Raw genomic sequence first — 13,827 nt, forward strand, 5'->3', positions numbered from 1 at the left:
TAAATAAATCATGCAGATGGGGGCAGTTTGCTTAGCTGGCAAGAAACAAAATATGGAAAATCTGCTTGTTAAACAATAACCACAGAGTGTGCTTTTATGATGTGTTTTTTTCCTCTTCACCACAGTAATTCATATTAGAGGTAGAAGCGGTTGCATGTTAAATAAAATCATTCAGCATTGTTCTCACATTGCAAAGAGCTGACTTATGTTGTTTTAAGATGCCTCCCATTAGAAAGTAAATATTTGTCTGATGTTACACATTTCACAAAATTTAATAAAGATGAACTGTAAATAAAGTCACAGGCAGATTTCAGACAGTTTTATTAGCAGATTGTTGAAAAGGAGGAGGGGAAAAAAAGAGAAAAATTAAATACAATACCAGTAAACGTGGTTCTCACATTGAAACCAGGCTCAAATAACTAGGCTACCATAGAAAAATTTTCCAATTCTTGCATTATGATGTAAAAACAGATTTTTGTACAGATTTTGTACAACAAAATTCATAATAGTTTTTTTTTCTCATTTTTAGAAAACTTTAAATATATAGATAAAAATAGACAATTTTCATAGGTCCTACATGAAGATGAGAATGTTCTGTTCCAAGGGCTTGCATAGAGCGCAAAGGTGGTTATAATATAGAACAACTAGACATTAATATCTCTTAAGATTACAAAAAGCATTTAAACAATAACATGAACACAACATTTCTTCATAATCTAGGCAAAAGGAAAAACCTTTGTGTGTAACTAAAGAGGGGCAAAAGGAACCCGAATTCATCATACGGTAGCATTTAACGAACTGTAATATTTACACTTGTTTTTAGTAAGATATACTTCTTTTCCTCATTATTCTTAGTATTTCCTTTATGTAGGTACCAAACCAAACGATGAGGCATACCCAAAGAGTCAGGAAAGTATACACTTTATGAACGATTAAGCCTACTTACAGGTGACTCTCTGCAAGGAGCAGGAGCAATGATAAGAGATGCTACAGATTTCGTTTGTAGATTTTTTTTAATTAACAAAAAACACCCCTCTTTTCTCTCATATAAATAATTTAACAGTTTGCCACAAAGTCCATTTAATGACAGCTGTTAACCCTTTAAAGACTGCACTTGGGAGGGGGGGAGAACCACTGTAGTCTTTTTATTATTATAAACATGTCTATTGTGAAGTATCCTGTAACAATGTTTGAATGACAAAATGGTCCCTAATGCCTCTTTTAATTCCATGGGGTGAAATGGTTTTATTTCTCGATGTAAAATCACGAGAGACCAAAAACAGGTCACAAAAACCCATTCCGAAACACTATTACCAGGGCAAAATAAGAATTTAAAAACCACCAAAACCAGAATTATTTAAATTTGGACAGCGGTGTTGTTTTGACAGTCAGCATTACTTCAGGTGAGACATTTTACACATCAGTGGTTTCGATTACGTTTTTATATAAAACGTATGCGTATAAACATTGAAGAGGAAGAATGTGAGCACGAAGGGTGGCCGTTAGTCAACAAAGCAGTCTTTAAAGGGGTAACTTGGAGTAAAGAAGATAATTTAGGATGTAATAAGCACTGTGTCACAGCTTGCTTCCAGTTATGAGCACAAAGGTGGAGAACAGATATCATAGCATTTATAAAGACAGTAAAAATAACACGCAGCCAGCCTTGCTTAAGACAAGGCAGGCAGGAAGGACAAAAGACTTCAACTTTATCACTTAGCTCTACGTGGTATTGGACTGATAACATCAAGTGTCTGTTTAGCCTCTGAGGTTTCCCCCTCCCCAGCAAATTTGACGTAATATGACATTAACATACAAAAATATTTCTGGCGGGTTGACTTGTTCTTGAGCCACAATTTACTCTTAAAAGTGCTGCCTCACAGCACTGACCAATATACAAATAAAAGTGGCTGTCATCCCCAGATCCCGTTCGTTAATACTGTGACTTCAGGACAAATATTTACATGCCTGCATGCGTTAAAATCAGAAAGGTGTCGTTTGGACCAACAGGGTGACAAAAACATATTATCTAAAATTGTTGTTTTCCTAAAATCTAGTATTCTACGGCATACATAATACCTTCTGTGTGTGGTTTGTGATTATATAACTGTACATTTGACCAACAGTTTCAATAAGAAGCAACATCTTGTCACTCCCCCTCCCAAACTACTGCCAGGTTAGAATCAGAAATTATAACCGATCTTTAATCTTTTACTTTGTTTACATTCTGTACTTCTTTTTTCCACCCAAGATAAAATTGTTTTGACTTCTTGTAATGTGTTGGTCTTTTGAAAAGGATATTGGGGAAATAGGTCTTTAAATGAAACAATACTCTGTCCTAGAATCGAAGGGGGTGGTGTTGGTGTAACTCTTTTGTTTGTCTGTTCCTAGTTTATGTTTTTCGGAATTTTCTTATGCCTCTTTTGGAAAGATTCGCTTCTATACTGTCTTGCTGGTTTACATAATAGTCTTTTAAAAGTGGGCACTGTGGAAGTTTTGTTTGATGTGCTCAAAGAATCGGAGGAGAGTCGAGGTCCTACTCTGGCCATTCTGTACAAGGAAGTGTCCATAGGCAAATTTCTTGTTAGCTGGCTGTTGAAGAAGTGTGCTACATAAGTCGTAGAAACATTCTCTGCAACATGGGGAGAAGTCCCAGGAAACCCACGGAAGATGCCCTTTCGAAAAGTTATAAAACCTCTGCACACGGATACATGAAGTGGCCAAGTTGCCTGAAAAGCACCTTTGTTTTTGCAGAACTTGCAAACTGGCAAATGTCTCGCTGCAGAGTTCTTTAAACTGTAGCACACAGGTCTTCAGCTGGATATGTTCAGTACATGACAGTAGTTTTCAAATAAAGTCTTCCATCTAAAATATAAATAATACAGAAAAAGTTTGAAAGTGCTTTGAACATTGCTCTCTGAAAGCATATTTCACCTTGTAATGCTGATAACATTTCCTGCTTAACAACTACAAGTCTGGCGGTATCTCCTCAAAACTTCCCCAGTCTGACTGCTACAACGCTTTCTAAGTGACTGAAGTTGTAAAAGATGCTGCGCTCATATAACTATTATAACACTGGGAGAAACTACAGGGACTCTTGTGGGTTTTGTTTCACATTTAATTGTGCTAAAGGAAATTACTTTGCTATGGCAGGAGCAATACTATTCATAGGTCCTACGTGCTCTTACCAAAAAATACAGATCATGATACAGGAGAAGTTCTGAAGGACAAAAGACAATGAGGACTGGGTGACAAGTGAGGGAAAGGGAAAATGAGCTAGTCTGGTCTGTCCCACCCAGTCTTACTAATCAGGGATGGTACCTAATAGTACACTCTTCCCCGTGGTGAATACAGTGAACCAGCCAGAGCGTTATTCCTAATAATCAGGCTAGTAGCCCACTCAGAGGAGTGGAATCACTGGATACAACCAAGGAAGAAGCAGACTGTCAGGGTGCTACTGCCGAGTTGAAAGATGCTTTTCTTGTACCTGCCGCTCCCTGTCCATGGAGATGCTAGCTTATGGCCATAATTTAGATTTTAGGTGTATTGTTCAATGTACATACAACAAAATGCCCATGTCCACTTGTAGATGTGAATACAGAACATCAGTAAAGAACAAAATATTTAATAGATTCCATGATTCTAGAATTTTTGCTCTCTATGTTAATTGTCATTAATATATGTATATATTCTTCTCCACCTTTGGCTTTCAAATACAAAAGGGATATTTATGAAGTATGGAACATGAGAGGACGACCGTGCATGAAATCAGCACTCACATTGTAGTAGTTTTAACCCAGCCCCCCCCCCGTTTTTCCCCCTCCTAGGGGAAAGTTAACCTGATTCAGAAGCACAAAGAATTGCATTGTGGGTTGAAATTTTATGCCAGAAAAAGACAAAAAGCAGAGGAGCTGGTATCTCTCCCTAATTCAATGTGCCTTTTCTAGAGAAAGTAACCATTTCCTGGTAGATAAGGTTATGGAATCGGATTTAGGTGACTTGGATTTGCACCCAGTCTGTTTCCATAACTTACCACTGTAGCATCAAATCTACCTAGGAGGGTACAGGTTTCTCAATCTATAGAATAACATTTTTATTAATTTTAGCAAATTCTATATGGTACATAGCTGATTTCATAGTTTTCTCTGTATGTATGTCAAAAGAAGGGCCCTGCCTATTCATAAATATCAATTACAGAACTGTGCTTGTTAAAAAGCACGTACAAAAAAAGGAAGATACAACATCACCCAGGTAGGCGCCATGCAATAAATGATCACCCCAGGGATATACAGAAAACATATAAAAAATCTGATTGAACAGGGGGGGAAATCATTTTAAAAAATAAAAGATAATCCGTTTTTACCTATTCCATTATGCATATACATATCCCTAACTGGATGAGAAATGGCACCCGCAAATTAATGTTGTGGGTAAGAATCCCAGTAATCAAAGCTGTAATCCCACCAATAAATTGTAGAGAAAGAGCTGTGTAAGGATGGGTTGAGTCCACTTTCCCCTTCCCTGCTAAACAGCTGATTGGTGTAATACTGACTTATGTTTGATCAGAAAGTGCTCTTAGTGATACATTCAGGAGTCTGAGGTTGCAGCAATCCGCATCTGTGACTGCTGATGGATCCGTTTCACATTAACAAAACCATTAGACTGAAAATTCATAATCTCAGAATAGGGAGAGGTTTTAGTCAAAAAGTTCTGCATTTCTCCCCTGCCAGATACTGCTGCTGCTTTAATTTTAAAAAGCGTTCCAAGATGTAAGGCTTTTAAAGTATTTTTAAAAAAACAGATTTCATTTCATTCAGCTTGTGGGAGGGAGGATCCAAGCAAACAGAAGTTACGACGCCTCCTCACCTATATTTTCAATGCATCCTTTTCCTTACTGCAGCTGGCTTGTCTTAGCAGTGCTTCCTATTGACATTGTCACAGATTGGATTTCTTGTCTGTCCTTCTCACTCCTTTCCATCACCCGCTTTCATAGAAACAGACCCTCCATCCATTTTGCTCCTTCATGCATTACTGCCACCCTCAACCATCTGAACTCAACTCATGTATTACTGCCACCCTCAACTCATCTCTCCAGCAGAGGGGTCTACCACCCTGGCTGCTTCTTCGGCTCACATTTTGACAAGCCCTAATGCCTTCATTTGTTCATTCTGAGAAGGCATCTAAAACTGAAAACTGAAGCTGCAGAGCTTTTAGATAAACACTACACTTCCCCAAATAAAGGGAAAATAAAGGGGCAAAAATATTTGCAAGGATCTGAGTGGGGGGGAAATCCATAAACCTATCAAAGCTAGTCTGGGAAGTATTAAAATTGGAGGGGTTACGTTGTTTGTTTAAAATACGAAGCTGAAAATAAAGGCTTTCTGGACCAGCTTTTGCTTTAGCAAGATATAATTCTCCTGCGTGAATAGAATAGAGCAAAGCCATTATTTACTGCTGCCCAGAAACAACTGTTGGAGACTGTATAGTATTTATCAGAATTTTGGTTATCTAGAATAGGTAAAAGCTAATGATTACCGGCATTGGCTGTAATTCCTGTACCTACGGGTTAAAGGTAGTCTACATTCAGTCCATTATGTTTTATTTATCTGTATTGGGTCTCAAGGAACTATTTGTATCTTTTGTCAGGACAGAAGCTTCTAAATCTGCAGGAAGAGTGAGTATATTTTTCAAAGCCTACTACGCAAGGCCTTTTCCACCATGAATGTCAAAGAGGGAGAAACAGCAGGGCACATTCTGAAAGATGACATTTGCCAATATTTATGTAGGACTGGTTTCCCTTCCCTTCCCCCCCCCCCAAAAAAAAGCATATGCCTGCTACATAATCTAATGAGCATAGATCAGGCCTGCTCAACCTGTGATGGTTCAAGATAGTTCACCAGCAATGCAAAGTCAGCCACTAGAGAGGACTGAAAAACTTGCTGTTTGGGTTATTTGCCTGGGACTACATATAAATGGGTGAACTGTCAAGCAGCTGGCAGACCACGATGCGTGTTTGGTTGGCTAGTTGCATCTGGTCACAAGTTGCTCAGGCCTGACACTGTGGGTAAATATCACTGTCAACCCGTTTATCTGTGAATCATAACATTAAAAGCATTTGCAATGGCAGCATGTCTGAACTCAATTTTAAAAAGCTGTAGGTAGAAATGAAAAAAGAGACAGTGCATGTATTTTTGTAAACTTAAGAAATCAATAATAATAATAATAATAATCATAATAATAAAGCTTTATGTGAAGGTTTTGATTACAGCCTATGTTAAGACTCCTTCATAATATAAATATGTCCTGATTAATTTATTTGAATCGTGTGCTATAAAATATGTCCCATCTGCCACAAATCAGCCACATTAATGATTAAGAGCTCAACTCCTTTGCTTTTCTCAGCTTCCCATCTTCATCCATTTGCGTTGCTGCTGGGAGCATAACTTTCCCTTTCTGTGTGACGACAGTAGCAATCCACCAGCGGCATTTCACCATTGCCGGGTAAACAGTGCAAGAGTCGTGTGCGAGGGACTGATTTGGGTGGATAGGAACATGTTACGGGGGAGCTTGCATATTTCAGGGTCAATGAAATGGCCCCATAGTTTTATTTACTTTGCTATTCCATTTTAAAAAGTAATGTTATGCCTCTTTTAAATGTGACTTTCCAAAGTGGTGTACAAATAGAAATGTAAGAATAAAACAAATAATCCAAGCCAAGAACCACAGAGCAGCATAAAATAAATAAATAGTTGCTAAAATCAATTTGCTTTGGGCAAATAAAAAAGCCTTGGGCCTTAGCCCTAAAGCTTGACAAGCCATGCACCAGGTAGCCAGCCCTGGTTTTGTTCAGTTGCTAGTCTATCGCAGCTAGGACTTCCACTGGATATATCAAAAGAACGGCCTTTGTCAGCTTTTTAGCATAGAAAATTGATGTGGAGGAGGAGGAGGGACCAAACTTCAGAACCTTGCTCCTCATCCTCATCCTGATGCGCTGATGTGCCTGCAGTTAGTGGATGAATGTACAGCAAATCTTTACATGCGTAACCCTGCAAAGCATCCTGCAAAGTGCCTTGCATCAAGGGAAGCCTGTATGTTTCCATGCAGTTAGGTCTCCTTAGCTTCACTGGGCTGATGAAATATACATCAAATAAAATGGAATGTTTTTTCTCTGAATAAAAACAAACCTGCTCACGTACGTTAAAGGATGCAATCGAGTGCATTTCCTGTTAGGAAGAAACTCTTATTGAAAAACGGCAGCTATTTTGTTTCCTCAGAAGTGTTCTTTTTTTGTAGGCACCTGTAATCTAATGAGGTTTGCCATTTTTCAAAGAACAGCTGTGCCCAAACGCACACAACCCCTTCATCCCAATGTTGATAAAAGCATCTCTGATCCACAGCTCAAGCAGTTTTAAATTATATAACTGCTGGGTTTATTTGTTTTAATAAGATAGGGCAAGTGTGAATCGCAGTGTAATCCTAACCTTCCATTCAACATGGTGTTTTAATAATTGAAGGGAAAGGAACAAGAACAAGAAAAAGGAGACAAGGACAAACAAATGGGGGATGATTCATGCAATGTTTGGTAAAGCAGAACTGGGAAATCCAAATAAAAGCAAGCGTCTTGCAACAGATGGAAGGGATCTTAGACAAACTGTAACCCTTATCCAAAACACTTACTAGGAAGTAGCTTGTTAGGGTGTTTTAAAAACACACACATAAAAAACTTGTCCTCATATATCTTGTTTAAGATGTAAATGCTGTTACACAACAAATCCTTTGGGGACGTGTTTAAAGTGAAGTTGATACATATTCAGAAATTTTGAAATGGAAGAGATTATAACTGTGGAATTTCTAAACATTGTCTTCAACAATTTTTGCTTGACAATCCTGTCCTTTGTTATGGCAAAGTTTGAACTCCTAGCTGGTACATATAAGGTTGCTTCATACTGAGTCAGATTATTGTTTCATCTAGTGCTGTCTCCTCCAGGTGTTGGTCACTTCCTGGGAGTCAGAGAAGGTATTTTTCCAACCCTACAAAATTATTAGCTAGAAATACCAGGGACCGAACCTAGTTTATTCCCTACCTAGTGAGGGGCTAGGTAAGGATTGGGAGACCAGACAAAATAAACACACTGTAGATCTCTGGCCACAAATCTGTATGTAAACAACAGGCCTCATGTAATTAAGCTGCAAAAATAAATAATCAGATAGAGGTGCTAAATGAATCCAACGGGCTTAATATTTTGTAAAGCAGAATATGCTGGAATCTTGTTGAAGATACTGTGCTGGGTACTCCTGGTGATAACTCTTCCCAGTGTCAGGCTGGGTCACAAATACGTTCTTCATATTTTAAAACAGGTTCTTGGACCATGGCTACCAGTTTTGAAGATGTGACAATATAAAAATAAGATAATTTTTCTGCTGCCTAGTTAACTAGGCTATCACTTGTTTTTATCTGTTTCAACAGAACAACAGCACTTCCCGGAAAATGAGAAACAAAAGAACTAGTTACTTACAATCACTGAACCTGAATTTCTAAAGCACTGCATTCCGGTCACTTCTATTAGGAGAAGAAGCAGGAGGGGTGGGAAAAGAGGAAAACAAGGGGAAAAATAAACAAATGTCGGAGTCAGACATACTAGACTAGGAAGTCATTGCTAATTATAATCGGCTTGTGATCCTTTTATCTCTTACTGGGCTCAATTTGCTTTGCAACCAGAAGTTGACTAATTGTACAGAAATTCCGCAAGAAGTGGGTTCATTTAGAATTGGTGGTAGTCATATTCCCAGTTAAAATACATATAGTTCCCAACGTGCAAACTGCATTCGTTGAGCAGAAGTGGCAATAGACCATTCTGGTATTGCTGAATGAATGTTGATTCAAAAGATATTGTGATGGCAAGAAATGAATTTGTTGTCAGCAGAAAGGTGACAATTATGGCTTTATGCAAAGAAATAGTGAGAACAAAGTTGTTTCTTAGGTGAATGTGATAACTTTTTCCAAGTGGGAGCAGAGAGGGAGATAACCTCAGTTGCTCCAGTGGAAGTTCTTGTGTGGACTTCTGCTAGCAGGACCCATTAGCTGGATCCAGCCCTCTGAAATTAGAGACCTAAAGGAAATACAAACTCCTATGTAGATCTCAGGGAGTAAGTATTTGTAGCTGTATATAGTGGAGAGAATATCTTTCTTAGACTTTTTCTGCCTCGTTTGACGCCAGAGAGCAAGAAATACATGCAGAAACGTCAATCTGTCAAACTTGACATAGAAACTTTAAGACGATTCCATTGCACCTTTTAAAAAAGCTATGGAAACTGATGCAGAGCAGATCATAAGGATACATAGCTAATAGCAACACAGTGCATCTCCGATTAGATTTTACAATGGGATACAGTAACGTGAAGCATTCTTCCCACAATAAAGTGATGGCTTGCGACCATGGTTACTATCTGCAATGCTTTTAATGTCCGTCACTAGAGCTTGTAACATGAATGGAATTAACTTATGTCATGACTGGGCTTGCCATTTATTAGCTACAATTGCACATCTCTCTCTCTCCCTTCTCATCCAGTTTGCAATGAGGTAAAACAGATGCATCTCCAAAACACATGCAAATGCATATGTTGTATATCTGCGTTACATTGCCAATTTCCCTGTCCGTACTTTGAACAGCGAAGGCTTTCCTCTCTTGTAGTCTGAAGGACCTGAAGGGAACGGAGATTGGAAAGTGTCTGCCTAATGGCACACACTCTTGAGAGTCTTGTCCTCCCTGCTTTGAACTGCAAGGGAGCTTTCCATTTACGTATTTTCCAAACCATTTGCTTTATGCATTTATATACATATGCGCATAAGCAAATAGTTTAGAAAAATAATGCATTCACTTCAAATGGTAAGGGTAGTGGAAGAGGGAATGACCCCCCCCCCATTGTTGATGTAGTGATGATACATTCCTCCTTCCCTCTGCCTTCAGACTGATAACAACAAGGCCTAGATCTGGGAGGACTGTACAGTACATAGGCAAAGATTCTGGAAAAAGTTCCATCATTTTCCATCAACTGCTATTACACACACACACACACACACACACACACACACACACACACAAAAGAGACTGTGTTTCACTTGCTAAGCCATCAAAGGTATGACTTCTCTCACTGTGAGGAACATCCCTTTCTTGTCATTTGAAGAATCCTAGGGTAGGGAGGCCTCATTTCACCAATTTTTCCTCTAAAGAGAATATATAGCTGTAACCAACTTCAGGATAGTGTAGGAATTTGGAAATGGGCATAAGAAAATAACTATCACTGTTCCCTATCTTGTTTCACTTGTTAGTTTTAGCAGACTCTTAGTCTGCTAAGAGGTCATCCAATTTACAGCGTTATTGGTTTTATGTTGTTTGGATATTTTCTTCTAAACTTTTACTATTTATTTTGATTTTAATGTTTATTTTGTGCTGCCCTGGGACCCTTGGTTGAAGATGACAAATTACCTTACATAAATAATCAAAACATTTACTCAGATGAAAGGTCCAGTATATTCTGGGGAGCTTACTCCCAGGAAAGTGTCCATAGCGATACAAGTTGCATTGTATATGCCATGTGCCCAGATGAAGCCAGAACTGTAATATCTACAATGACTCCAATGTCATATCTATAGAGCAGCCAAAAGACAACAGTATTGCTGAATACAATAAAAATAAAAATTAAGTATGAATTCTGGAAAAGACTTGTTGCACACTGTTGTTTCTAGTACAAAGGGATGTGATTGAAAAGCACACCTCTCTTAATGCAGAGAGTTATTTTGTTCTTGTTTGTTTGTGTTTTCCCACTGATTGTTTATAATAAGGGAAATAAAGACGTCAAAACCTCAGGTGTCTCATATTCTAAGGCCAGTTTTGCTATCCCTTATATGATACCTTATATGATACCTTCCATCACAACTTATGCTATTATGCTATGGATGTTTTTCTATACTAGTTCTGATATAACATCTCTGGATCCAAACTAAAAGAAAGAAGATTCCACCTAAACATTAGGAAGAACTTCCTGACAGTAAGAGCTGTTTGACAGTGGAATTTGCTGCCAAGGAGTGTGGTGGAGTCTCCTACTTTGGAGGTCTTTAAGCAGAGGCTTGACAACCATATGTCAGGAGTGCTCTGATGGTGTTTCCTGCTTGGCAGGGGGTTGGACTCGATGGCCCTTGTCGTCTCTTCCAACTCTATGATTCTATGATTCTGTTCTATGTTTTTAATAAATAAGGATGGCAAGAACATAACAGAAAAAAATGCTGAACAAACTGTATCCCTGTCAGTGAGAGCCAGGCTACCCAGTGTCTCAGAATGGAGGATAGGTTTTGCTCTCACAGAAGAGCATGTGATTTTTATCCTTCATTGCCGTAGCAAGGGAATGAGTGCTGTTATTAACTGCCGTGATGCTTATTTAGAGACGCTGTATGATATATGTAATAAGATTTGATGTTTTGTTGGTGGGTGTTGGTTGGTGATCTTAAATCTCAAAAAAAAATTATCTTTTTTTATAAAAAAGAGAGAGATGCTGTTTGATAATGTTATGAAATGGCAACCTGAATTTCGCAACATACATTTTAGTCGTGGCAATTTACCATCCTTAGAAAATGACACTCAGGTACTGGTGATTAACCAAAAGGATATTGGAAAATAAGGCCAAGCTTATCAGAAACCACAAGAGCTGTATTACTAGGAATGAGCTGCTGTTTCGAGAGATGAAGAAGTTGCCATGGTCTTTGGTGAGTGTGTTGATGTAAAGCAAGCTGGTCTAGGTGAAGCCAGTGTAAGGTTGCACCAGATCCAAACTCCGTTCAGCAACAGGGCTACTGCTGGCTGAGCCTCCCTATGCCTGGCAGAGGGAAAGCAAGACTTTAAAAGAGTGTTTGAGTTATGTTATTACCGTAGATTCCGATGTATTAGGTGACTGGGCGTATAAGACGACCCCCCCAAATTGGCAGCACCAATTTGGGGGGTCGTCTTATACGCTTCGGGTACGCGGGTGGCACTGTAGGTTAAACCACAGAGCCTAGGACTTGCTGAATAGAAGGTTGGCAGTTTGAATCCCCACGATGGGGTGAGCTCCCATTGCTCAGTCCCTGCTCCTGCTAACCTAGCAGTTCGAAAGCACGTAAAAGTGCAAGTAGATAAATAGGTACCGCTCCAGCGGGAAGGTAAATGGCATTTCCGTGCGCTGCTCTGGTTCGCTAGAAGCGGCTTAGTCATGCTGGCCATGTGACCCAAAAGCTGTAAGCCGGCTCCCTCGGCCAATAAAGCGAGATGAGCGCCGCAACCCCAGAGTCGGCCACGACTGGACCTAATGGTCAGGGGTCCCTTTACCTTTTACCTTATATGCTTTGGCAGCTTCGCTGGGCAGCGGGCTCCACTCCGCGCCAGGAGGAAGCCGCCCAGCACAGCTGGCTTAGCATCGCTGGGCAGCTTCCTCCCGGCGCGGAGTCCGCCGCCCACTGCAGCCACACCTGGCGTATAAGACGACCCCCAACTTTTTAACCTCTTTTCCAGGGTTAAAAAGTCATCTTATACACCAAAATCTACAGTACCCTTTTAAATTTATGCTGGGTTTCCAAGTCATGTGACTGAGCTGAATGACTTAGGATCAAGCCTAAGACTCCTCTCCTCTGGTCCTGAGTGCCCCCCTGCCTCCCCCCCCCCCAAATGCTTCTTTTCAGGACTTAAAATCTGCTGGGCTTGGCTTCGCCAGCTCGGTCCTTTCTGAAATGGGATGGGGGAGATAAAGCAACACATTTCCAGCTGGGGCATTTATGGGGGAGTTAAACTGACATAGCCCAGCTGTAGCAAAAACCTCCAGGCTGATCTGTAGACCTGCTGGATACAAACTCGCTCATCCCTGTGGCCAAGTGTTTGCTCCTTCAATATCATTTAACTATAACTGGGCTAGTACTGCACTGATAGCTGAACCCAGGACTAGCTTACATTGATGCAAAAAAGACGCATTGACAATGGCCCAATTTGTTTATAAATGCAAACATTAAAAAGAAAAAAAAAGAAAAAGGGGGAGGGGAGACCTCAGTGGTGCACATAAGACAATTTATTGCCTAAGATGTTTAGAATATTTCAATTCTTCCTGTGGGCAGCTCTGATTTAGTCAAAATAATGATGCTGTGGGAAACAGTTTTGGTTTCTCTTTGAAACTACTTTAAATGCATTAGGCAATAAATTGTCTTCAGTATAGCTTTTAATGTGTTCTTTCCTTTAGTTGCAGCTTAGCTGGGCCATAATATGATCAGGCTAGTCAACAGTTCGAATCTGAATGTGAAATACCAATGATTAAATGACAGGCAGAAAATGCTTTAAATACTAAACTAAGCCTGGTATTGTATGCTAGCCCTGAGTACCTAGCACATCTGACACATCAATATAAACAGAATCACTTCTATGATGATGTAAGTAAACAGAAATTCTATGAGGAGTGATTTAAAGAATTTTAGGATTACTATAAACAACAACAAAAATTCAAGAATGCAGTCTTGACAAGATATTGCTTCTATGGCAAGTGTCCATTTTTAGGGAGTGTAACTGCAATAATAGGGGACGCAGGTGGTGCTGTGGCCTAGGACTTGCCAATCGTATGGTCGGCAGTTCGAATCCCCGCGGCGGGGTGAGCTCCCGTCATTCGGTCCCAGCTCCTGTCAACCTAGCAGTTCAAAAGCACCCGTAAGTGCAAGTAGATATAGAGGTACCGCTTTATAGCGGGAAGGTAAACGGTGTTTTCATGTGCGGCGCTGGTGCAGCTTCGTCACGCTGGCCACGTGACCCGGAAGTGTCTCCG

At 39.8% G+C, this 13,827-nt stretch overlaps 1 protein-coding gene across 9 annotated transcripts in view; it reads right to left on the reverse strand.

Moving 5' to 3' along the window:
• Positions 1 to 2,214: 2,214 nt before the first annotated feature.
• DACH1 (dachshund family transcription factor 1) overlaps positions 2,215 to 13,827 on the reverse strand; it is a 341,051-nt gene continuing 329,438 nt past the window's right edge. For 6 of the 9 annotated variants that reach the window (XM_081198381.1, XM_081198379.1, XM_081198378.1 and 3 more), the window contains 2 exons: positions 8,514 to 8,557; positions 2,215 to 2,862 (listed from right to left, as the gene is read on the reverse strand). In XM_081198381.1, the coding sequence (XP_081054507.1) occupies positions 2,845 to 2,862; positions 8,514 to 8,557 (62 nt within the window). In that variant the 3' untranslated portion in view covers positions 2,215 to 2,844. The remainder of the gene's footprint in view (positions 2,863 to 8,513; positions 8,558 to 13,827) is intronic. The other 3 variants (XM_081198380.1, XM_081198376.1, XM_081198374.1) reach the window with 1 other exon arrangement.

This window comes from Podarcis bocagei, assembly GCF_964188305.1.
Source record: "Podarcis bocagei genome assembly, chromosome: 6".
Taxonomy (NCBI): domain Eukaryota; kingdom Metazoa; phylum Chordata; class Lepidosauria; order Squamata; family Lacertidae; genus Podarcis; species Podarcis bocagei.